This window comes from Sarcophilus harrisii, chromosome 4, assembly GCF_902635505.1.
Source record: "Sarcophilus harrisii chromosome 4, mSarHar1.11, whole genome shotgun sequence".
In the NCBI taxonomy this organism is placed as follows: Eukaryota; Metazoa; Chordata; class Mammalia; order Dasyuromorphia; family Dasyuridae; genus Sarcophilus; species Sarcophilus harrisii.
In genome coordinates this window covers 49,980,871-50,007,400 of record NC_045429.1, presented here as the reverse complement: position 1 = coordinate 50,007,400, position 26,530 = coordinate 49,980,871, and the positions used below count along the sequence as shown (strand labels likewise).

General features: G+C 37.4%; 1 protein-coding gene across 3 annotated transcripts in view; it reads right to left on the bottom strand.

Moving 5' to 3' along the window:
• UAP1 (UDP-N-acetylglucosamine pyrophosphorylase 1) overlaps window positions 1-14,203 on the bottom strand; it is a 38,958-nt gene extending 24,755 nt beyond the window's left edge. For 2 of the 3 annotated variants that reach the window (XM_031936794.1, XM_031936796.1), the window contains exons 1-2: window positions 14,119-14,203; window positions 5,540-5,868 (exon numbers count right to left, since the gene is read on the bottom strand). In XM_031936794.1, coding sequence (XP_031792654.1) covers window positions 5,540-5,819 — 280 coding nt within the window. In that variant the 5' untranslated portion in view covers window positions 5,820-5,868; window positions 14,119-14,203. Of the gene's footprint in view, window positions 1-5,539; window positions 5,869-13,951; window positions 14,097-14,118 lie in introns of those variants that run through there. The other variant, XM_031936795.1, reaches the window with a different exon arrangement.
• Window positions 14,204-26,530: the final 12,327 nt, after the last annotated feature.

The window sequence follows — 26,530 nt, the reverse complement described above, 5'->3', positions numbered from 1 at the left end:
TTAATTTTCCTTACCAGAAATTTTTGCATTTTTTTTGCATTTTATTATTGAGAGTATTTTCTATATAAATGTTCTCAATAAGTAAGTCTCTTTCACTCATGTGAAATGTTCATTCTTCCTAGTCTGCTAATTACATCTTAAGTTTTCAGTCTTGTAAGGGGAGTTTCAGGCTGCTTTTCTGAATAACATTTTATATATCAAGCTTAATAATTTAAGTAAATGAACATTTAAAAAAAACCTCAAATATAGAGAAAACATTATTTAGTACTGAATAATTTTCCAACTTGAGGATTAATAAATCATACAATTGTTTAGTTGCACTTTGATCTTTCTTGAAAAAAAGAATGCTCTTAGAACCTCTAGATCATTGTACACAGCAACATCAATATTATACAATGATCAATACTGAAAAATGTGATTCTTTCCAACAATGAGATGATTTATGCCAGTTCCAATGATCTTGTGAGGATGAGAGTCATCTACACCCAGAGAGAGGACTGTGGAAACTGAATGTGGATCACAACATAACATTCTCACTCTTTTTGATGTTGTTCACTTGCATTTTGTTTTCTTACTCATTTTCTTTCCTTTTTGATCTGATCTTTCTTGTGCAACAAGAGAATTGTATAAATATATTTACACATATTGGATTTAACATATATAATATATATTAGATTGCTTGCCATCTAGGGGAGGGGATGAGGGGAAGGAGGGGAAAATCTGAAACATAAGGCTATGTAAGGATCAATGTTGAAAAATTATCTGTGCTTATGTTTTGAAAATAAAAAGCTTCAAAGAAAAAAAAAAAAAGAATGCTCTTAATACATCTGCCTGGCACCATATATTGGTTAGGAATGTACCTCTGAGGATAATCATCCAGAAGGAACATTATGATACTGTTAAGAATTACTTACTTGTGAGTATAATCCTGTAGAGGGGGAAATGGGCATTTAATGAAATAAAAGATTTTCAAGTATCTCTGTTGAAAAGACCAGAGCTGAACAGAAAATCTGATATTCAATCCAAAGACTCAAGAGAAGCATAAGATAAACATGAAAAAGTAATCATAAGATTCAATAAAGTTAAATTATTTATAGTCCCACATAGGAAGATAACACATATAATTCCTAAGAATGTTATCATTAGTAGGGCAATTAAAAAAAATCTACATAGACAAAGGGCACAGGTATAAAACTTGATTATATTAAGATGCTTTCAAAAAAAAAAAAAAAAAAAAAAAAAGAAGGGATGAGAAAGAAGGAGGCACTGAGAAAAGGGGGAAGGGAAGAGGTGGAATTGGGTAAATTGTCTCACATAAAAAAAGCACCAAAAATGCTTTTGTAGTGGCATGAAAAATGAGAAGGTAGGTGGTAGACAATGCTTGAACCTTCCTCTCATCAGAAATGATTCATATTTTGTGTGTGTTTGAACATACAGATACACATATATGTATGCATGTACACATATAGATACATGTAGGTACATACGTGTATGTGTGTGTGGAAATAGGAAAAAAAGGATAAAAGATGCGGCAAAAGGATTGTTAATAAAAGGGAGGGCAGATTAAGGGAAGCAGTGGTCAGAAGTGAAACAGACTTTTGAGGAGGGTTTGGGGTAGATAGAAGAGCAGAAGAATAATCAGAACAAAATAGGATAATCATAACTGAATGTGAATGGGATCGGTTCACCCATAAAACAAAAGTAGACAGCAGAATGGATTAGAAACCAGAATCCCACCATGTTATTTACAAGAGAAATATCTAAATCAGAAAAATATAAGCAGAGTTAAAATATGGGGCTGGAGCAAAGTTTATTGTGCTTCAGCTGAAGAAAAAAAGGCAGGGGTAGCATTCATGATCTTAGACAATACAAAAACAAAAACAGACCCAACTGAAAGAGATAATTGCTAAAATAGACAATAAATATGACAAAAAATTTACATTAAGTTTTTTTGATAATCAAAACGTCATTTCTCAAATGAACTAAGATTCATTCATTCAAAAAAGAACCAAGAAAAACAGAACCAAGATTAACATAAAATAAAAGCCATTCTCTAATCGAAAAATGGTCAAGAGATATAAGAAGTCACTTTTCTGAAAAAGAAATTAAATCAATGTAGAGGATTATGAAAAACATCCTCTAAATCATTGTTTATTGGGCAGTTAAGTGGCACAGTAGATAGAATGCCAGGCCTGGGATGAGGAAAACTTATCTTTATGAGTACAAATCTGGCCTTAGACACTTACTAGCTGTGTGACCATGATCAAGTCACTTACCCCATTTGCCTCAGTTTCTCATCTGTAAAGTGAGCAGGAGAAGGAGCCCTCCAATATTTTTGCCAAGAAAACCCCAAATGATGTTGGAAACTGTCTTTGCATATATTTTGAAAATAAAAAACTATTACTTAAAAAAGAGAAAACTCAAAATGACATCACAGAGTTAGACATGACTGAAACAGTGACAAAGGACTATTGACTAGAGAAAGGTAAATTAAATTTCTGAGGCACCAACTCATCATACCATTCAGAAATGACTAATGTGGAGGGGTTGTGAGGAAATAACTATATTACTGAACTATTGGTGGAATAGTGAACTGGTCCAACCATTCTGGAGAACGATATGGAATTATACCCCAAAAGGCTATAAAACTGTGCATATCCTTTGATGCAGCAACATCTCCTCTAGGACTGTATGCTAAAAAGATCAAAAGAAAAGGACCCATATGTACAAAAATATTTATAACAGCAAAGAATTGGAAAATGAAGGGAGGCCCATCAATTAGGGAATGGATGAACAAGTTGAAATGTGATTGTGCTTTATTGTGATTAAGTACTACTGTGCTATAAAAGAAATGATGAAGGTGTGGTTTCAGAAAAACATGGCAAGGAGGATTTGAACTGATACAAAGTGAAATGAGAAAAACCAGGAAATCATTGTGCACTGTAACACAAATGTTACAATGATAATCAACTAAATAATGATCTAAGATAATTCCACAGGATTTAGGATGAAAAACAATGCTATCCACTTGCAGAGAAAGAATTGATGAACTCTGACTATAAAATGAAATATAATTTTCTTGCTTTCTTTTTTTTGCTTAGCAATATGGCTAATATGAAAAGATTTCTTCAATGATTTCACATGTTTAACTGATATACTGGGAGAAAGACATGCAATCTGGAACTCAGAATTTTTAAAACAAAAATGTTAAAAAAAAAAAAAATTTAAAAAATTTAAATACAAAAAAATAAAAAGTCCTTGTGTATTTCTTAATCATATTTATAAAAGAAAGAAAACTCTGAAGCCTAAACCAAAGAGACTGTATACACTTCTATGATACTTTTAAAACTGACATCGCTATAGATAAGCTGTTTGTTAAAAATGTATTCTCTAAAATATTTTTAATGTACCTATGAAATCCTCATTCAGTGCTCACATAAGTAACTTTCTATCCCTTTGAAAATTTACTACCTGACACTTCATTTGTTAAAGCCAACTTTCAAACTTAAGTCAACCCAGAAATATATGAGTAATTTCAAAATTGACCATCCCACCTGGTCCTCTGCCAAAAGCAGGCTTGAATTGCACCTGTTAAATTTTTCTGTTGAAAAACAAAGCTGTATTTCATTCTCGGATTTCTAACATGAGGATATGAAAAGAACATTACAATAAACATTGGTTCTACCACCAGTACAACCTGACATTCAGGTAGTCCATTTGTTTTCTACTTCAGTTTTCAATGATAAGACCCAAAGCAAGGGCTGCTTGTAGTTCCCATAAAGAACAATGTCATTTTCCCCCCAGAAAGACTGGCTAGAACAGATAGATAACCTTCCACCACACATATTGATACTGATAAATTCTTGATAAATTGATAATTAAGCTTTGAGGCAAGTGATCCCTTTAAATCACTGGCAGAAGAATCAAGGAAAAATAGAAACAGCCACTATTGAGGAGCTGAGGCAGTATGATGTAAAAACAATGATTTCTAGTTAGAAAATCTGGACTGGAATCCCACTCCTGGCATTTTGTAGCTAGAAAGTAAGGCCCAAAGTCTCTAAGTTTCACTTTCCTCACATCTGTAAAATGAGGACCACAAGCTACTGTGAGGATAAGATGAGAAAATGAATAATTCAAAAACTATCAAGTTTTTTACTACCACAAGACATTTTCAACAGGGGCAGGGAGCATGCTGTATAGCTCTTGCCTTTGGGTAATGGTCCTTTTAAAATCAACAAGGATTCTGAGACTGGAATCATGGGACTATTTGATGAGATCTGAAGCACCTGTTGGAAAACCCCTGTTTCACACCTCAGTGAGAGAGTCCCAAATGCCTTCAAAGGCAACTCCCAGAAACTCAAGGGCTCTAAGGCAGAGGTGTCAAACATCCTGCTGGAAGGTCCTTCACAACCCTTCTGAGTACAGCATAAACCAGTCACCTAGGCAACTGGGAAAGGGCAGCACTGGCCCTAGAGGCAGAAGGACTTGAATTCAAACTGGTTTCAGACATGTGACACTTATTAGCTGTGTGACCCTGGACAAGTTACTTAACCATGATTGCTTCTTCCAAAAACATGTAATTGGGAAATATTTAACAATGCAAATAAAATATGATAGAAAACTGAATAACAACATTATTTATTTTCTAAGTCAAAAAAAAAAAAACCCAGAAGAAATCTCCACATAAATTATATGAGGATATATAAATATATAAAACTTTTCTATATTATATATGAGATACATATTATATATAGATGGATATATTCCAAGTCTAAGGATGAAAGAGAAGAATTAACTATAATTACAAGTTCCAGCTGCAAGACTTAGTATTTTTTCTATTGCAATATAAATAATTGCTAGCCCGTCTCTATCTGAGTGTAACACATCACTGCTGTAAGGTAGAGTTTCTGCTCATCTCTACATTAAGCTAATGCTCCCCAATAGAGGAAAGCCAATCAGGCAGAATGAGTAACAGAAAAAAGGAGCAGATAATAAATAGCACCAGCACCAAAATTAAATCTTCCCATGCCAACCAAGAGACCAGACAATCTTCTAGGAATCACTTCAGTGTGTAGTAGCACAGGGCTCACTCAACAGACTTCTCTTGTCATTTGGGGTCACATTTTGCCTTTTCTAAAAAGCATCAGGATTTTATATACATAATTATGAATTTGTCAGCATGAGAACTCCCAGTGTGGGAAATCATGGAAGAGAAGTTCTAGAGCATTATCTCAGAAAAACACAAGTTAAGAAGCTTTTCTGGGATTACACAGCTACTAAATGTCAGAAGAGGTACCCAGCTTTTCCCAACTTCAAGTCCAGCATTCTCTCTATTAAACCAGGCTGCTGCTAGGGTTAGTTACAGTGATAGATTTTACAACAGAAAAACAAATAAGACAATTTATCTCTCAGAAATATAAGGCTTAAGCCAGTATCCAAATCAAACTAAATCTGCTTCATATATTCTGTTTAGAATGTTTTCAGTAACTTTATAAATCATAAATGCCAGTCCTGGAAGAGTTTACAATATGTGAACTACCTTCCCTTTCCCAGTGCTGGATCTGCTCTTGGTCCCTCGTGGCACTGCCCAGCACTTCTCGAGGTACAGGCTCCATCCGTGCATCTATCTTCTCCTGAGAGGAGGCCTGATTAAATCCTTCAATGGCCTTTTGGAAAAAGCAGTTCAGCTCCTCAAAATTAATAGCTTGTAGTTCTTCAAAAAGTTCCTCCTGTTGGGCTTCTTCCAATTCATCCCAGAACTGTAGCAGGTGATCCTGTCCTGCCATGGACAACCTACACTTGAGGTCATTGACATTCATAATGTTTCAGCTTCCAAATCTTGTAACAAAAATGCTGTGATAGCTAGACCTGTAAGGATAAAGCAGAAAAATCATTAATAATAATTACAAGTTTCATCTGCAAGATTTAGTATTTTTTCTATTATAATGTAAATAACTTCTGTTTAAAAAAAACACATTAAAGCAATTAACTTTGCCTTTCAGATACTATATATTTTGTATAAAGGTCATAACTATAAACTAAAAACCTGTAAGATGAAAGAAAAATAATGAAACAATGTTGCATTACCCAATGGACAAATGGTAAAAGAATATGAACAGTTTTCAAAAGAAATATACACTATTGACAACTATATTTAAGAATGTCCAAATCACAAGTAATTTTTATAAATGCAAATCTAAAACTTGAGGTTCACTGAATACTCTGCAAACTGGTAAAGATGACAAATGATGAGAATCACTCAATTCTGGAAGAATACTTGGAAGACAGGCATACTTATTCATTACTGGGAGAACTGTAAATTAGTAAAATCTTGAAAAGCAGTTTGGAGTTACGCAAGTAACTGAAATGTCTTTATCTTCTGGCCCAGAGATTCCATTATAAGGCCTACAAACCATGGAGGAACAAAGTCTCCTTTTGCACCAAAATATCTTACAGCTTCCAAAAGAATTGGAAATGAAGTAGAAGCCCCTAGAAATTTCTCTTTTACGTAATACTTGTGTGATCCTGAATAAGCATTTGCTATGCTTCAGTATACTTATCTATGGAATTAGCAGGGTGAACTAAATCAAAATTTCATGGATAGATTTCAAAGGAGAGGACTGTGAACCTGACAGGAAAAAATTACAACTTTTGTTTTTCATTAACCTCACCAATTTTCTTCAGGTATGAATGTAATAAATGAAAAACCACCAAAGTTCCCAGAAGACACATAATGAAACATACTTCCTTTGAGAGAAGCAGGAAGCTACTATGTCAGAATCCTACATAATGTGGCCAAATGAAATCACTGAATTGGATGTCTATGCTTAACTGCTTTTGTCACAAGAAAGGATTCAGTGGGAAAGGTGGAGATTCCCTTATTCCATAAAATGACAGTGATATATAAAAACAAAAGCTACCAATAAAACATTTTTTTTATATTCTGTGGGGAATCAATCAGCAAAAAATAGAATCACAAAACAAAATGACTCTGATTATCAATGACAAGAAGCCTAATACAAGGAAGCATTCTTGCCAGTATCAGTAGTGGATAATAAACTTATTAATTATAAATTAAGATCCTTGATACCTACATAAAAATGAAAATGACCTGCAATAAACTCTAACTCAGACATCTGAAAGGCCCAGGAAAGGCTGAATGGGAGAGCTGACCCCAGAGCTGTGCCTGGAGGGAAAACAAGCCTTCAGAGAGATAGATAGTGGAGAGATATATAGTGGTGAGAAGGGGCTGTCCAACAGATCTTGGGGAGAGATTCCTGGAGAGCACAGGGAATGCCCTGTGGGCTTCTGAGAAAATGGAGTAGTCTACTAAGGTTAGAATTTACAATTGGGTCTAGAAAAGTGGGGAGGAACGGAAATGTGGAAGGCTTTTGGTATCAGGCTGTGGAGTCTGGATTGTGTTCCATATCTGTGTCTTAAGAGATTCTTTTACTGGCTGTGAAGGGCAGATGAGAAAAAAAAAAATAGAAATCAGTAATAAAAGAAGGGGGACAAGGCAAAAGGCAAGGAGGACCTGACAGTCAGGTTTATGTGAATGGAGAGAAGCAATCTTAGAGTCATAGATCTAACTCAGGAAGGGGTAGAAGAAACCAGTGACTCCAACTCACCCAATTTACCAAGATGAGAAAATCAACGTCCAGAAAGGTTAAGTGACACAGTGAGCACATCCCTAAATCCTTGGGATTCCTGATGTCAAAACCAGAGTGCTTTCCACTACCCAATGCTATGTCTCCTCAAGAAGTATAGAGGGAGAATCAACAAAACTTTGCAAGGGACTCTCATTTCCTGATAAAGAATGAAGCCTTAAGCAATTTTCCAGAGAAGTAGATCTTTTCTTGAGGTCGTTTATGTTTCTATATCTACAATAGATGAATAAACAAAAAACAAAATCTCCCTCAAAAAAGGCACTTTAAATAAACATTTTCAGTATAAAGAAGATGTATTAGATTACATGCAAATCACAAAGAAAAATATTAGGGGCAGCTAGTTGGTGTGGTGGATAGAGCACCAGCCCTGAAATCAGGAGAACCTGAATTCAAATAAAGCCTCAGATACTTAACACATCCTAGCTGCGTGATCCTGGGCAAGTCACTTAACCCTGATTGAAAAAAAAAAAAACAAATAATGATAATAAGAATAATAATATTTCCATCATAAAAACTATCAGAGAACACGTTGGTCCATGAAAGGCCACCAGATACTGTAGGCTGCCCCTTTGTATGCTTTCATTTTTGACACAAATATTCTAGTTAGGGTGGAGGATGGGGTTTAAGCCTCCCCTGAAGCCCTACTCTGACCTGGATGGAGCTCAGGAAAACATGAAAGAGGAAGAAAGGAAGAAGAAAGAGACTTGAAAACCCGGAACTAAGAAACAAACGTAAGGCTGCCTTTTTCCAAGAAGGGAGCTCCAGTCACCTAAGAGCAAATAAAACAGCTGTTTATTCTGCCAAGAGGAATGTTGTGACTGCCAGCTGCTAACAGGAAATCGATCACCCAAGAAAAGACAAGATGACAGGATCCCTGCTGAAGGGAGCTGGAGTGAAGCAGCTCTGTCTATGTGGAAACATGCTTCTTTCCCTGTTCTCTGCTCATTTCTGTTACCCTCGGAGGATGGGATGAGATCTGTGACTGGAATATGTCTCTGGAAGAATAGACCTTATTCAAAGCAAACTGGATAGATTTTTTTTTTTTAAGCAGGCAGTGTAACTTGGAGATCAGCGTTAGGAAAAAAGGAAGCAGGTTTATCATCAGCGAATACTTAAAAAGATCACTAAGACAGAAGAAGGAAATGGATAAGGAGATGGTAAATAATTCACAAGTCTGACACAGAGATATCATACAGTAGTAAGGAGAGACTCCAATTATTTTTTTAAAGTTTTCTTTTCTTTTATTTTTACAATTAACAAAAAATAATCTTCCTTTTTCCTTCCACCTTTACCCTGATTGGAAAAAAGAAAAAAATAAATGCAAATCAAGAAAAACAAATTCTCACATTAGCCATATCCAAAAAGTTGTCTCATCCTACATGCTGTACCCCTCACTCCTAGTGAAGAGGCAGACAGCCTGTTGCAGTACTAATCTGGAATTGTGGCTTGTGAGTGCATTGTTAATGGTTATGTCCACCTTACATCCCTTCATATACATCTTTCCAGGTTTCTCTGAAATTGGCCCTTTTGTTATTTTTATGACCTAATAGTACATCATTCTAATGATATATCATATTTGGTCTATCTCAATTAGAAAGGCACCCCCTTACTTTCTAGTTCTCTTATACAACTTGAACTGCTCTCAACATTTCTGTACATATATATGAGATGCCAATCATGTGCATGTCTACCGCAGCTCTTTCTCTGCCAAAAGCAGAAAATTGTTTACTTGACCTAAAGATAATTTCCTCTTTCAAAAGATGGAAGAAGATTCAAAAGGAAAATATTTTTGGACTTTATTTTTCTTAGCAAAGAGGACTAGGTTATTTGCATATAAATAATGGAAACTTTGATGAATATGGTCCTTCTTACATCTTATAATTTGTGACAGAAGATAGGAAAACCAGTCATACTTTGACGTGCAACTTGGATTTTAAAAATTTCAAAGGATTCCAAAAAAGAATAGGTGTTTCTATTCTAGAATTCCAAAGGAAAAGTCAGATCAAAAGAGATGAGGTCTCAAGAATGAAAAATCTGAAGACATAAAAAAAACAAAACAAAAACAATTCCTTTCGGGAAGGAAAATGGGAGTTTCTTAAAGACCTTGACAGATGCAAAAAGTACCCATCAGTCAATTTAAATTTTTAAGAAGACATGTGAAGAAGAGGGAAACAAGAAGTTATAATGGATACAAAGCATAGCTCAGTCACATGAGAAAGTGTCAGGAATGCTAAAGTTGAAAATAAAATAAGACTGGTGAGGAAGGTGTTTAACAAGGCAGAGAGATAAAAAAAAAAAAAAAAAGAGAACAGAATGATGAGAAAGAGAAGGCAAAATTGATCAATTTGTATTTTATTTCTGTTTTCTCTGCCAAGATGATCTCTGAACTGGAAAGAACAGAAGAAAAATAATATTTGACACCCAAGATAAGTAAAGAGACAGTAAAAGGACTTAGTTATGAATTTAAGTCATCCAGCTCAGAAAAGACGAGGTGCTACAATGAAAACTGTACACACTTTGAAACCAAAATAACCTGAGTTTAAATTCTTTCTCTGCCATTTAATACATAAAACTTTAGGAAAACTACTGACTTTTCATGAGCCTCACCTCATCGTACTTACTCTAAAACTCAATAACCTCTAATAGCCTCTTTCAGCTCAGAATTCAGTGATTAGTTAGATTAGAAATTACTAAAAGAACAAGCAGAATGGATTACCAAGTCACTATGAGCAATCTGTGAAGGAAGGTAGATAAGAAAAATACCACAGAACTGGAGATAGGCAAATGCCATGAGCTTCAAAAAAAAAAAAAAATGGAGGACAGAAAACATACACTAAAACATCTGGCAAATTTTTCAAACATGATTAAAGTACATTTAGAGAACACCTAGGAAAGGTATTGATTACAAAAAGTCCAATACCCCTACTAGGTCTGTATCCCAAAGAGAGCAGTCAGTAATGCTAAATCCTAAGGAACTAAGAATGTGACATGACAAAAGAACACAAGACTAAGAGACTAATGGAAAATGCAGAAAGGGAAGCTTCAGTTGGGTGACAGGGTCAGAAGCCAGACTGCCAGGAATCCAGGACTAAGTAGAAGAACTAGAAATTATAAGATAACATATGCTAAGCACTTTTCAGACCTTGAAGCACTAGATACATGTTTTTATCATCCCTTGTGGCTTTTTTGAGGAATTTCATGAAAAGGAAGAAACATAGAATGATGGCTTGGAGTAGGAACATTATGGCTGATTTTAAATCAACATAGTGACCACTGCTATAGGTATATAGCATTTTTTTTTATTTTTTTTTAAAAAGTATAAGTCCCAGGCTTTGAGGAAGCTGACAAATTGAGAAGTTAGAGGCATCTGAAGGGCCATGAACATATACTGAAGTGTCTAAGCAAGAGCTCCAGGGTAGAGGGGAAAGAGCAAGATGGAGTTCCAGGTACTAAATTCCTTAAGAACCCACAGTCCCACAGAAAGCTATAATCAGCATCTAAATGGAATGAATCCTCAAAGGGGAAGATGCTTGTGAGTCAAAGAGAGCAGAGTTGCTCCTCTCGATATAAGGGGAGCAAGGATAACTACTTCTCTTCCTGAACTAATGTTTTGGGAGGAGTTTGAAGAGAGCATGAGACAAGAGCCTCCAAGTAATGGAGACAATTGCCAAGAAGACAATATCTTTCCTTGTAAGTCTGATTTGTATATGATCAAGAAGATGAAAAAAAAAGGTGATAGGGGAAAACTCAAACATAAAAGGGAGCCCAGAATCAAGGAACAAGAAAAGGAAGTCCTCGTGTTCTGTCATGGATAAAGAATGTGGCTATTAGTCCCAAGTACATTTCAGAAAAGACAAGACAAGCTGGGCATGTTCAGGAGAAAAAATGGAGAATAGTTAAGGACGCTGAGTTCCTGTCATAAGAAACATAATTCAAAGAACACTGAAGGTTCAGCTTGAAGAAGAGACAACGTAGAGTTGGGGAGAAAGGCAACAGGCTCACATTCCACACAGTAATACCAGGACTGAATTTGTTCTTCTGATTCAGGAGGCAGAACAAAAGACATTAAATACAAGTTACAAAAAGGGAAATTTCAGATGATATGAGGAAAAAATTAAAAACTGGAACGAAAATACAATCAGTTGGTTTTCAAAGTAGCACGTTTCCCCTCATTGGAGATCTTCAAACAAAGGTCTGTCAGAAAGAATTCTTGTTTGGGTATTGTTTGATTACATGATTGTTGAGATCCCCTCTAACTCTGAAATTCTATGAAAAATACAGAGGATTTGCAAGCTCCATGAATAAAGATATGCCCATACTGTTGGAATCACAGATTTAAATTTATTCTTAAGAGATAACTATGATATTAGTGATCTTATATCACTAGTCTTTCCATTTCCATCAAGGGCTTAGCACAATGCCTGGAATCCCATTAAATCTATATAAATCCTTATTCTCTTTCCCCTTCCATTCAGGAATCCCTTTCTATTCCACTGAGATAGGGGCATTTGTCAGCAAACAATAATTGTTAGAGTGACTCTGAGAAATCTGGCCTGCATAAAGTGCTTTTCTAAAAGCAGATTCTGGATAATTACTTTGAGGATGATGCAGATGATCTAGATCAAAGTAGGGCCTAGAAGGGATTAATGAATTGTATCTAAAACCATCTTCTAAAGATAAACTAAACTAAACTAAAAAGACCTAAGAGGGCCAGGTACTATTTTTCTATTGAAGTACTAATCAGGTTCCTAAAGTCTGCTTAGCTTCAAAATGCAGATGAGACTGGATGTCTGGTTACAGTCTGGTCACAGAAAAGTAACTTTCAGCAAGGTCATACAGATAATATGTGCCCAGTGCTAAAATAATAACAAACTCTTCTGACTTCAAAACAAAAAGTTTGTGATGAGCCTTCATCAGAAGAAACCTTTAGCAACTCTGATTTTTTTCAGATTAAAAACAAACATGACACTTTCTGAAAATCATGACACGATCTGATACAATGAAGAAGCCTAATGTCTATTTTTTTTTTCTAATGCCTATTTTAAATCTGTGAGATTTTTACCTTCCATTAGGACAGCCAAAAGATTCATCACCAAATGGCCAAGTGTCAATGTCAGATGCAAACAATTAAGGGAAAGAAGAATAACCCCTTCCTCAAGCAAAGGCTTAGAAAAATAATGCTCAGCCGGCATATGGTAAGCTCTAGTACGTCTCTCATTAATATCACATTTGTTTCTAAGCCAACTTCCACAAACATTAAAACAAAACTTGTTATGACATCTTTTGCTCCCTATTTCTCTCTCATAGAGGATTCCTGTAGTTGATTTCCTTTAGAAAGTATTATAAAGTCACTTCCCTTTAGAAGTAATATGGTTATAATTAATCACCAATACCCCCAATATACTATATGTATTTAAACTTTTAAAATTTGTCAAAAAGACAAAGGGGGATGAGAAATAACATTAAATGTGAACACGAGTCAAAGTTCTCCTGGCCAGCAATTCGCCTTTATTACTTTGAAAACGATTGCTGGGAAACTGTCAAGGATATTGGATTCTATAAATGCTCGGCAACATACTCTAGGAAGCATTTTTTCGGTGATACTAATTGAGCCAAATGACTAATAGAGAAAACTTGGACAATTACATTCAGTTTCTTCCAACTCGACAGACTTCACCCCACCCCACCCCTAAAACACACAATGAATCTCCCTGGGACTTCCTTAATCCAAAGGTACTCTATACTCGTATCCCTATAAAACCAGCCAGGTTTCATTAGCGTATCATCCCCGAGGTTCCCACTGACGGGCTTGCCTCGGCTTTGGCGCAGACCTCACGCAAGATCGGCAGACCCGGGGTCCGGGATGCGGGACCCTTCCCTAACATGAAAGCCCAGAACATCAGCATCAACCCTTGCCTGCCTCCCTCCGAATAAAGCTTCAAAGTTAGGGAAAGACACTCAGAGAAGGTGGTCAGGGCTCGCCCCGCCCCTGGCTGGGCTCCCCGACCACTAACGCGGGCAAGGCCAGCTGACCCCACACCCATCACCCGCACCACCCCTCTCCCCCCAACCGCTACCCGCTTCTTCCGTGCCCCCGACCCCTGTATGCCGCTGGTCAGCCACCCTGACCTTCCCCGAGCCCAGGATGGAGCGGGGCTTGGAGCAGCGCTGGCCGGGCATACAGCAGGCGCCTAATCAGCGCTCCCTCCCTGGCCCTCGTTCTTTGGCACACGTCTCTCAGAGAGCCGTGCCCACCCCGTGCCCCGCAGCCCGACCCGCTTAACTGGAAAGGGGAAGGGAAGCTGGCAGGCATCCGGGCGGGCGGGCGCGCGCGCTCTGCGTGGACGGAGCCCGCGTGTCTGTGCCCCGAGGTCCGGGCACGGGCTGGGAGGAGGAGAGCCGTGCGCGTGCGTGACGGAGCCCCCGCGAGGGCGGCCGGGCAGAGCCTCACCTCCTCCGGGGAAGCGTCGACCTCTCCGTCCCTCCGCCGGACAGCTCTGCTGGCCCAGAGCCGCCCCCTCCTTTATAACCCGGGCGAGCCTCCGGCAAGCCCGCCCCCGTCTGCCCGCGCGCAGTGGTTCGACCCGGCGGGGGCAGGGCGGGGCGGGGCGGGGCGGGGCTCGGAAGCCCCGCCCCAGCTAGACACGTCAGCGGCCGGAGCGCCACGGCGACGGGGCCCGCACTGAGAGGGGCCGCTGGGCGAAAGGGGGCGGGACCGACACGTCACTCCCTCGGGGTGGCCCAATGGAGTTGGACGTCCCGGAAAGAGGAGAGCCCCACCCCTCTGGGTCCTGGACCAGGTGGCAATTGCGTCAGCCGCGGGCGGGGAGGCTCCCTGGATGCTCTCCTGCCGAAGGAGCCGTCGCGGATTGGCTCCGTCCTTGCCCTCCCTCCTGGGGCCGCGCTCCCGCCCTTCTCCGCCCCTCACAGAACGGGATGCACTCGGAAGCACGCCGGCACTCCAGGCCCTTAGAACCTGGGCCAGAACTCCCCGCCTCCCGATGGCCTCCGGACCCTTCCTCGCCGAGCCTGCCCAAACTCCCCCCTCCTTCCCGGCTGAGTTCTGCAGTCCCCTTCTCCGTTCTGCCTGCCGAGGAGCATCCATCCCCAACCCCTAAAACAGGCTCCTCGGAATTAAACCCGACCCGAGTCTGCCCTTAGAGATCTCCAAGCGCTCCCATTTTAGAGCGTGGAAACTGAGGTCACAGGTTTCCTATGGACAATTTCTTCATGGAAACCTTTGGATTTAGAGCTGGAGGAACCCCAGTGATTCAACAGTCATTGTACAGATTTGGAAACTGAGGCCCAGAAAGCCTAAGTGAGGGCTCAAGCAGAAAGGGACGGAGTGGAATTCCAACCTAGACATTCCAGCTTCAAATGAGCTTCCCAATTAACCACAAATCGTCCTAGAGCCATGGAAATGATCTCTGGGAGCCCCTGGGAGAGCCCCAGGAGCTTGCATAGACGGCTTGCCCCAGTCCTGATTAGAGCACACAGATCATTCCTGTGTCAGGAAGATGGTGAACTGATTGCAACTCGGGGGTCGGACTCTGTCATAAGATCTCCTTTTGTGATCTAGAGAAATGAGCTGCAAAACGAGCTCAACCTCTGTCTATCCTCCTCTTCTTCCTTTACCTCCTCCTCTTTGTTCTCCTCCTCCTCCTCTTCTCTTTCTTTTTCTTCTCTTTCTCTTTCTCCTCCTCCTCCCCTCCTCCTTCTTCCCTCCTCCTTTTTCTTCTCTTCCTTCTCCTCCGTCTTCTCCTTTTTATTTTCCTTCTCTTCGTCCTCCTTCTTCTCCTCCATCTTCTCCTTTTTATTTTCCTTCTTTGTCCTCCTCCTCCTATTTCTCTTTCTCCCTGTGTCTTTGTCCCTCTGCATGCATCTCCCTCTCTCTTTCTCTGCCTCTTTCTCTTGCGTTTCTGTTTTTCAAAAAAATCTTATGAGTAATTGACCTTATCTCTCCCCCAGGATCTAGGACACCCCAGTGGGGTTAGGGATATCTCTTTTCTGATACCATCAGCTTAAGCCTCCATTCCTGATGTGTTCTTATTAGTCACCAGTGACTAGTGCCCTGGTTCCATTTAATATGAACATTAATTAACTTTTACAAAAGAATATTTACTTCAAAGATATATCAAGACTAGAACTATATTCAATGCCCTGATCCCTCAAGGATATACTCTCCTCTCTGTCACCCCAAGATATAGATATGTTCAGACAGATGGTTGGTTGATTGGTTGATTGGTTGATTGGTCATTGTCCTGCATTCTCAAGGCCAAAATAGCATCTGGATGTAGGGTCAAGGTACAGTGTGTCCAACCATGGGTGATCAGACCAATATGAACTTGGAAGGCTCCACCACAGGAGGAAAATAAACCATATGAACATTTGGAGTGAAAATATCTATAAATTTATGTATCTTGTATTTCTTTTGAGCTACTGCAATTCTGCTTTGCTTATAGGGTACAGTGCCTTCTTTGATGTGGGCACACCACATGTGTGATGTGGTCTTGGGCCAGTGTCGTCCATGCTTGGCTGTATTTTATTTTTTTAATTAAAGCTTTTTAGTTTCGAAATATATGCATGGATAATTTTCAGCATTCACCCTTGCAAAACCTTGTGTTCCAAATTTTTTTTCCTCCCTTCACTTCACCCCCTTTCCCTAGACAGCAATAATCTGATATATGTTACACACATACAATTCTTCCATACATATTTCCACAAATCTCATGCTGCTCAAGAAAAATCAGATCAAAAAGGAAAAAAAAAATGCAAGTGAACTACAACAAAAAGGTGAAAATACTATGTTGTAATCTACACTCAGATCAAAAATCAGATCAAATCAGAGCAAATGAGAAATTATGAGGGATCTGCCCTGGGTAAATGACTTCTAGGAGGATCTGAAATAAGTTAATGTTCACCCTCTACCCTCTCCTATGGGAGAAAAAGAGGCTTTCTAGGGAGGGATAAGGGGAAAAGAATGAATTCCTATCAAGGAAAGCTTCTTGGAGAAGATGGTAGCATTTGAGATGGACTTAAAAGGATCAGTAGAAATTTAAATGGACAGAAAGAAGAGGGAAGAAGTTGTCAAGGTGGGGAAAGCATCCCAGGAAGTCCGAACCCCACAAGTAAAGACATATGTGGAGAAAATGAGTCCTTTAGATCTATTTTAGCATAAAAAGCAAAAGGGAGAGAGGATGCTAAGGTTGGCTGGCTTCAGATTATGAAGTGCCTCAAATTCCAAGCTATATATTTTAATTTTACTGGCCAAAGGAGTGCCATCTTACTAGAAAATAGACAACATGAGCAGTACTATGAAGAATTAGGATGATTCCGGGCAGCTAGGTGGTACAGTGGATAAAGCATCAGCCCTGAAGTCAGGAGAACCTGAGTTCAAATTTGGCCTCAGACACTTAACACTTCCCAGCTGTGTGACCCTGGGCCAAGTCACTTAACCCCAATTGCCTCAGCAAAAAAGAAAGAGAGAGAGAGAAAAAAGAAAGAAAGAGAAAAAAAGAAAGAAATGCAAATTAAGACAACTCTAAGATACCACTACACACCTGTCAGATTGGCTAAGATGACAGGAAAAAATAATGATGATTGTTGGAGGGGATGTGGGAAAACTGGGACATTGATTCATTGTTGGTGGAGTTGTGAACGAATCCAACCATTTTGGAGAGTAGTTTGGAACTATGCTCAAAAAGTTATCAAACTGTGCATACCCTTTGATCCAGCAGTGTTACTACTGGGATTATATCCCAAAGAGATTATAAAGAAGGGAAAGGGACCTGTATGTGCATGAATGTTTGTGGCAGCCCTTTTTGTAGTGGCTAGAAACTGGAAACTGAATGGATGTCCATCAGTTGGAGAATGGCTGAATAAATTGTGGTATTATGAAAATTATGGAATATTACTGTTCTGTAAGAAATGACCAACAGGATGATTTCAGAAAGGCCTGGAGAGACTTACACGAACTGATGCTGAGTGAAATGAGCAGGACCAGGAGATCATTATATACTTCAACAACAATACTAGATGATGACCAGTTCTGATGGATCAGGCCATCCTCAGCAACGAGATCAACCAAATCATTTCTAATGGAGCAGTAATGAACTGAACTAGCTATACCCAGAAAAAGAACTCTGGGAGATGACTAAAAACCATTACATTGAATTCCCAATCCCTATATTTATGCACACCTGCATTTTTGATTTCCTTCACACTAATTGTACAATAATTCAGAGTCTGATTCTTTTTGTACAGCAAAATAATGTTTTGGTCATGTATACTTATTGTGTATCTAAGTTATATTTTAATATATTTAACATCTACTGGTCATCCTGCCATTTAGGGGAGGGGGTGGGGGGGGGTAAGAGGTGAAAAATTGGAACAAGAGGTTTGGCAATTTTTAATGCTGTAAAGTTACCCATGCATATAACCTGTAAATAAAAGGCTATTAAATAAAAAAAAAGAAAAAGAAAAAAAAAAGAAAAAAAGAAAGAAAGAAAAGAAGATTTATCTGGTATTTAATCAGAGGGGAATGGCAGAAAGGGAAACATAATTCCTACAAAGTTATCTCATCAAATTCTTTAGATACATCTTTTACTTTGGAATCCCAGAGAAGTTAAGGAAGTTGCTCCTTGAGGGAAGGTATTATTTCATTTTTGCCTCTGTATTTCTAGCATTTTGCACAATGTCTGGCATGCAGTAGGTGCTTATTCTTATTGATCAACTGATTAATTGCCCAAAGAGAGATAGACAGTAAGTGGCAAAGTTGAGACTCAAATCTAAGCCTTCTGACTTCAAAATTAGGGTTTATATAATATTGCCCTCACACTGTGTGGCCTTCCTCAGAAGAAAAAAGGAAAAGTAAAATGCTGGAATTCTAGTACAGAAATTTTTTAAGGTGAAGGCTAAATTTAGACATCTCCAAATTCCCAAAGGCCTCCTTTACTTGAGTACAGAGGGGCACCTTTAGGAGATGGTGAAATTCTGGCCCCATCTTGGCTGCAGAGCAACTATGCTTATTTCTCAATAAAAAATTATATCTGTCTTTCAAGATACTTCTAACTATAGGCTTTTAATAATCTTAGACAGAACTTTGCCATGCTCTCATCTGGCGAAAAGAGATGTTGGTCTCAATCAAAGAATGTTACTAAACTAGTGTGGAAAGGAAAGGCAAAGATGCAGAAGAACACATGTTCTTCTTTGTCTTGTTTGTCTCTGTTATGTTCTTGTTTGTCTATCATATGCCTTATGACCAAGTTGCCAAAACTGTAGTCTGTTTTCTGTTCTTTGAAGTGACATTAGAAATGAAATATTCCACAGAATCATAGACTTAAGGCTGAAAGGGATCTCAAAGGCTATCTAGATAACCTTTTTATTTTATAGATGAGGAAATAGGCCTATAGAGATGAAGTGACTCCCCAAAGATTACACAAGTAATAACATCAGAGATAGAATTTGAACTCTGGTCCTCTGATTCCAGATTACAAGAAGCTATTTCTCTGATTCCCAGTCTTATTACTATATGTAATTATTACTAATGTAGTATGTATTAAAACATGGATAGGGTATGCTAGAAGGAAATTTGAGGCTTTTAGTGAACATTTAGTGAAATTCTGGTTAGAGGCTGAAAGTCTCTGTTCTACAACCTGGTCCCGCATAAGAGCACACAGTCTGAATACAGTTAAACAGAGCTCCTTGGCAGAACCTCTCTATCCTTCATCTAAAAGGCATGAAACGACAGTCTCTTTTCCATCTGAGTTTCTTGACCAGAGGTTGGAGAGTTCCAGCACAGCCCAGCATACTCTCTGGCCCTAAGGAAGGTGTGAATTTTCAGATATCTCTTTCTAGACCCTGAATCTCCCAAACTGTGAACTCCATTAAGTACTTAGATACTTATGAGCTCTCTAAAGGTGTGAACACAAGCATTGTTCAATCAGTTCCACTTAGTACCTAGTTTCAAGTTCTGGCCCAAAATATCTTCTTCTAAGATCAAATCAACTCCAATGTCTTAACACTTTGTAAAGAAATGTCTTAACACTTTGTAAAGATTCCAACAGGTGTGACCTTTATTTTGTGGCTTGGACCATACTTATATTGAGGATTCAATGAATGAATCTTTAATTTATCTCATCTCATATTGTGCAATTCTTTCCCCTGTTTTTTCATTAAATTCTTCAGAAATGACCTATCTAGTAAGCTAAAGGTCTTAAATCTGTATCTCTTGATGCTACAACTAGACATTGAGCTGGGCTCAGAATTTAGTAAAGGGATGAGATCAGACTAGATTACATTTGAAAAATTGCATATCCTTTTCAGTGCCCCAAATTGCTCATTGTTTTTTAAATCCCAGCTTTTCTAAAGGTCTCTTAACCATGCTATTTGATTACTGGTCAGAAAAACATCACAATGATGAAATAATCATAGTTAAAGCTCACTTAAAGGGTAATGAAAGGGTATGTATCAATCAATAAACCCTTTATTAATTGCTTATTATGTTTTGGTGTCTGGCATCAAATGATGGCTTTCTCATTATCAAAAGATGTTTTTTATTTATAAGGAAAGCTTATAGACAAAATGAAGAGATAAAAGAGACAGTAGGAGTGGTATATATGAAACAGATGTGGGAAAGCATATAGTTAGCAAGGAGATGGGGTTTTAACAATTAACAGTGGAAAAGACAAGTCCCCTAATGGAATATATCATGAGATGGGAATACACCATTGACTGGCAGGATAAATTCATAGCGGAATTTAATACCCTAAAAGAGGTTAGCTATATGAAGGAGAAAGACACCACCAGAAGGCATGAGGGAGGGATAGGATAGGAAGACGCCATGGCAGGCTAATCCAAAAGGGATTCAGCAAATATGTTGTAGGCAGATTTTAGGGGAAATTTAACCTCAGGGGTTTTACTTCATAACTTGACTTTCTGATGGGATAAGTAAGGTCTTATTCAAGACCTCCACAGGAATGGAACTATAAGGCTGATCCCTGTCAGGCTTTTGGCAACCCCTAGTTACCCAGGTTCTTTTCATATATATGTGTGTGTGTTTACACACATATTATATACATGCAGATAATATATATACACACATACATATACATATATATGTATATAAACATATATAGTTATCCCTTTCACATCATGGCTTTCCCCATCGCAGTTTTGATATATCATGGGTATGCATAAGAAATTAAATGAGAAATTTGGGAGAATTTTGCAGAAGCTGTAAATGACATGCAAAAGCTGGCCGATGACACAGAAAAAGTTTATAAACCTAGAAATGCATATGCATAATATTATATAATATCAACATACATTTAATCTTTAAATTCATAATAGTTCAGGCTTGGAAACAGCTTTTAGGTTTGAGAAAGAATAGGTTCAAAAACAATAGCAGTTTTTCCAGAAAACAAATGTGTATTATTATTATCAGCTATCACTTTAATAATGCCTCCTATAGTCTAAGCACCACGCTAAGCACTTTACAAATATTATCTTAATTGATGTTCACAACCACCTTCCAAGATAGGTGCTATTATTGTCTCCATTTTATAGACAAAGAAATTAAAGAAAGTAACAAAGCTTAAGTTACTTGCCTAAAGTAACATAGTTAGTAAGGGACTGAGGTCAAATTTGAATTCATATCTTTCTGAGTCCATGCCCAGAGCTCTATGCACTGAGCCAGTAATTAATCAACCCCCAACATTTGTAATATAGTATTTGTAAAAAAAAAAAAAAAAAAAAAAAAAGTGTTCATAAATTCATCACTATAGAGTGAGCTGCATTTTACCATTGGAATATTAAATAATTTATTGTTCATATTCACCTGTGGTTTACAAAGCGCTTTGCATTCATTATCTCATTTGATCCTGCATATGTGACCAGAGGCAGTCACTGCATTGGATGTCTATGTGAAGTCACTTATTATCCATTAAATCCAATGCTTTCACCATTGGGACACATGGCCTTTGGGAATCAAGTTACAATTTGGGATTTTTTTCCTGATGAAATTCTTGGGGTCATATTTCACAGACATGATCAGCAAGGTCAGGATCTATAATTTTGTTAACATGGAAAGTCCTTTCTCCACTGCAGATAATAAGATTACAAATGGTCTTTAAGATGCTCTCTGCTATTACTGTACTAGGTGGTATCACAATGTACCAAGTTGGAACCTGAAATAAGGAAGATTTGAATTCAAGTATGTAACCCTGAGCAAGTCACTTAACATGTTTGCCTCAGTTTCCTCAGTTTGTAAAATGGGAATAATAATAGCACCTCCGTCCTAGGGTTTTTGAAGGAATCAATTGAGATAATAATTGTAAAGCATTTATCACAGTGCCCAGCACATAGTAAGTACTATTAAAATAATAGCTATTATCATTACTCTCTCCCTCACCCTTCTTTCATATGAAGAGGTGGTCCTTCTGTTGGCCAGGGTCACACAGCTAGTAAGTATCTGAGGCCAGATTTGAACTCACAAATATGAGAATTCCTGACTCCAGGCCATGCACTCTATACATTGTGCCAGTTAGCTGCTCCTAAATATCTTATATTAACGAAAACTATCTGTGTAAGTTCAAATAGAAACTTAACTTTTCTAGGAGTTTCCTTATAGAAAGAATAAGTAATTCACAATAATTCCAGGAATCATTCTCTTTCAAATATAGCCACTGCAACAACTCAATATTTAAAGTCAGGAGGACCTGAGTTCATAATTGACCTCAGACATTTAATACTTCCTAGTGTGTGACCCTGGGCAAGTCACTTAACCCCAATTTTCTTAATCAAAAAAAAAAAGCCTCTGCACAGTGAGCTGGAATACAGACTGTTGAATTTGGAGATAGAGAGTTTTGATCTGAATCCTAGCTCTAAAAATGCCTGTTGGACCTTAATTAAATCATTTCTTAATCTTTTTTTTTTTCTTTTTTTTTTTTATTTTTATTTAATAGCCTTTTATTTACAGGATATATACATGGGTAACTTTACAGCATTAACAATTGCCAAACCTCTTGTTCCAATTTTTCACCTCTTACCCCCCCCCCCCCCCTCTCCCCTAGATGGCAGGATGACCAGTAGATGTTAAATATATCAAAATATAACTTAGATACACAATAAGTATACATGACCAAAACATTATTTTGCTGTACAAAAGAATCAGACTCTGAATTATTGTACAATTAGCTTAGTGAAGGAAATCAAAAATGCATGTGTGCATAAATATAGGATTGGAATTCAATGTAATGGTTTTAGTCATCTCCCAGAGTTCTTTTTCTAGGGTATACTAGTTCAGTTCATTACTGCTCCATTAGAAATGGATTTGAGTTGATCTAGTTGCTGAGGATGGCCTGATCCATCAGAACTGGTCATCATCTGAAGTACTGTTTTGAAGTATATAATGATCTCCTGGTCCTGCTCATTTCACTCAGCATCAGTTCATGTAAGTCTCTCAGGCCTTTCTGAAATCATCCTGTTGGTCATTTCTTACAGAACAGTAATATTCCATAATTTTCATATACCACAGATTTATTCAGCCATTCTCCAACTGATGGACATCCATTCAGTTTCAGTTTCTAGCCACTACAAAAGGGCTGCCACAAACATTCGTGCACATACAGGTCCCTTTCCCTTCTTTATAATCTCTTTGGGATATAATCCCAGTAGTAACACTGCTGGATCAAAGGGTATGCACGTTTGATAACTTTTGAGCATAGATCAAACTACTCTCCAAAATGGTTGGATTCATTCACAACTCCACCAACAATGAATCAATGTCCCAGTTTTCCCATCCTCAACAATCAATCATTATTTTTCCTGTCATCTTGCCAATCTGACGGTGTGTAGTGATCTTAGGTTGTCTTAATTTGCATTCTCTGATTAATAATGACTTGGAGCATCTTTTCATATGACTAGAAATAGTTTCAATTTCTTCATCTGAGAATGTCTGTTCATATCCTTTGACCATTTTTCAATTGGAGAATGGCTTGATTTTTTTTAAATTAGATTTAATTCTCTATATATTTTGGAAATGAGGCCTTTATCACAACCTTTGACTGTAAAAATATTTTCCCAGTTTATTGCTTCCCTTCTAATCTGGTCTGCATTAGTTTTGTTTGTACAAAAACTTTTCAGTTTGAGTATAATCGAAATTTTTCTATTTTGTGATCAGTAATGATCTCTAGTTCTGCTTTGGTCATAAGACCTTCCCTTCCACAGGTCTGAGAGGTAAACTATCCTATGTTCCTCTAATTTATTAATAATTTCATTCTTTATGCCTAGGTCATGAACCCATTTTGACCTTATCTTGGTGATCGGCGTTAAGTATGGATCAATGCCTAGTTTCTGCCATATTAGTTTCCAATTTTCCCAGCAATTTTTATCAAACAGTAAGTTCTTATCCCAAAAGCTGGGATCTTTGGGTTTGTCAAAGACTAGGTTGCTATATTTGTTGACTGTTTTATCCCTTGAACCTAATCTATTCCACTGATCAACTACTCTATTCCTTAGCCAATACCAAATAGTTTTGGTAACTGCTGCTCTATAATATAATTTTAGATCTGGTACAGCTAAGCACCATCATTTGATTTTTTTCATTAATTCCTTGAAATTCTTGACCTTTTGTTTTCCATATGAACTTTGTTGTTATTTTTCTAGGTCATTAAAATAGTTTTTGGAGTCTGATTGGTATAAGCGCTAAATAAATAGATTAGTTTAGGTAATATTGTCATCTTTATTATATTTGCTCGCCCTATCCAAGAGCATTTAATATTTTTCAATTGGTTAGATCAGACTTAATTTGTGTGAAAAGTGGTCTGTAATTTTGCTCATAAAGTTTCTGATTTTCCCTTGGCAGATAGATTCCTAAATATTTTATATTATCAGTAGTTACTTTAAATGGAATTTCTCTTTGTAACTGACTGTTGGATTTTGTTAGTGATATATAAGAATGCTGATGACTTATGTGGGTTTATTTTATAACCAGCAACTTTGCTAAAGTTGTGGATTATTTCTAATAACTTTTTAGAGAATCTCTGGGGTTCTCTAAGTATACCATCATGTCATCGGCAAAGAGTGATAATTTGGTTTCCTCATTGCCTATTCTTATTCCTTTAATCTCTTTCTCAGCTCTTATTGCTATAGCTAGCGTTTCTAATACAATATTAAATAGTAAGCGTGATGTTGGCAACCTTGTTTCCTCCAGATCTTATTGGGAATGGTTGCAGTTTGTCTCCATTACATATGATGCTTACTGATGGTTTTAAATAGATGCTGCTGAATTATTTTAAGGAAAAGTCCATTTATTCCTATACTCTCAAGTGTTTTTAATAGGAATGGATGTTGGATTTTATCAAATGCTTTTCTGCATCTATTGAGATGATCATATGGTTTTGTTAATTTGGTTATTAACATGGCCAATTATATTGATAGTTTTCCTAATATTGAACCAGCCCTGCATTCCTGGTATAAATCCTACTTGATCATAGTGTATTATCTTGGAGATGATTTTCTGTAGTCTTTTTGCTAATATCTTATTTAAGATTTTAGTATCAATATTCATTAGGGAGATTGGTCTATAATTTTCTTTCTCTGTTTTCAGCCTACCTGGTTTAGGTATCAGTACCATGTCTGTGTCATAGAAGGAATTTGGTAGGACTCCTTCATTCCCTATTTTATCAAATAATTTATATAGCATTGGGGCCAATTGTTCTTTAAATGTTTGGTAAAATTCACATGTAAATCCATCTGGTCCTGGGATTTTTCTTAGGGAGTTGTTTAATTGCCTGTTCTATTTCTTTTTCTGAAATGGGACTATTCAAGCAATTTACTTCTTCCTCTGTTAGTCTGGGAAGTCTGTATTTTTGGAGGTAGTCATCCATTTCACTTAGGTTATCAAATTTATTGGCATAACGTTGGGCAAAATAACTCCTTATTATTTCTCTAATTTCCTCTTCATTGGTGGAAAGTTCTCCCCTTTCATTTTTAAGACTACTAATTTCATTTTCCTCCCTCCTTTTCTAATCAGATTTACCAAAGGCTTATCTATTTTATTGGTTTTCATAGAACCAACTCTTAGTTTTATTAATTAGTTCAATAGTTTTTTACTTTCAATATTTTTAATTTCTCCTTTTAATTTTAAATTTCCAATTTAGTATTTGATTGGGGGTTTTTAATTTGGTCTTTTTAGTTTTTTAGTTGCAAGCCCAATTCATTAATCTTTTCTTTCTCTGTTTTATTCAAGTAAGCCTCTAAGGATATAAAATTCCCTCTTATTACCGCTTTGGCTGCATCCCTACAATTTTGGTATGATGTCTCATCATTGTCATTATCTTGAGTGAAATTATTAATTGTATCTATAATTTGCTGCTTCACCCAATCATTTTAAGATGAGATTGTTTAGTTTCAATTACTTTTGGTCTATTTCCCCTAACTTTTTGTTGAATGTAGTTTTTATTGCATCATGATCTGAAGAAAGCATTTACTATTTCTGCTTTCTTGCATTTAATTTGAGGTCTTTATGTCCTAATATATAGTCAATTTTGAATAGGTTCCATGAACTGCTGAGAAGAAAGTATATTCCCTTCTATCTCCATTCAATTTTTCTCCAAAGATCCAACATACCTAATTTTTCTAATATTCTATTTACTTCTTTAATTTCTTTCTTATTTGTTTTGTGGTTTGATTTGTCTAATTCTGAGAGTGCAAGGTTGAGATCTCCTACTATTACAGTTTTGTTGTCTATTTCTTCTTGCAACTCTATTAACTTCTCCTTTAGGAAGTTGAGTGCCATACCACTTGGTGCATATATGTTTAATATTGATATTGCTTCGTTGTTTTATGCTACCCTTTAGCAG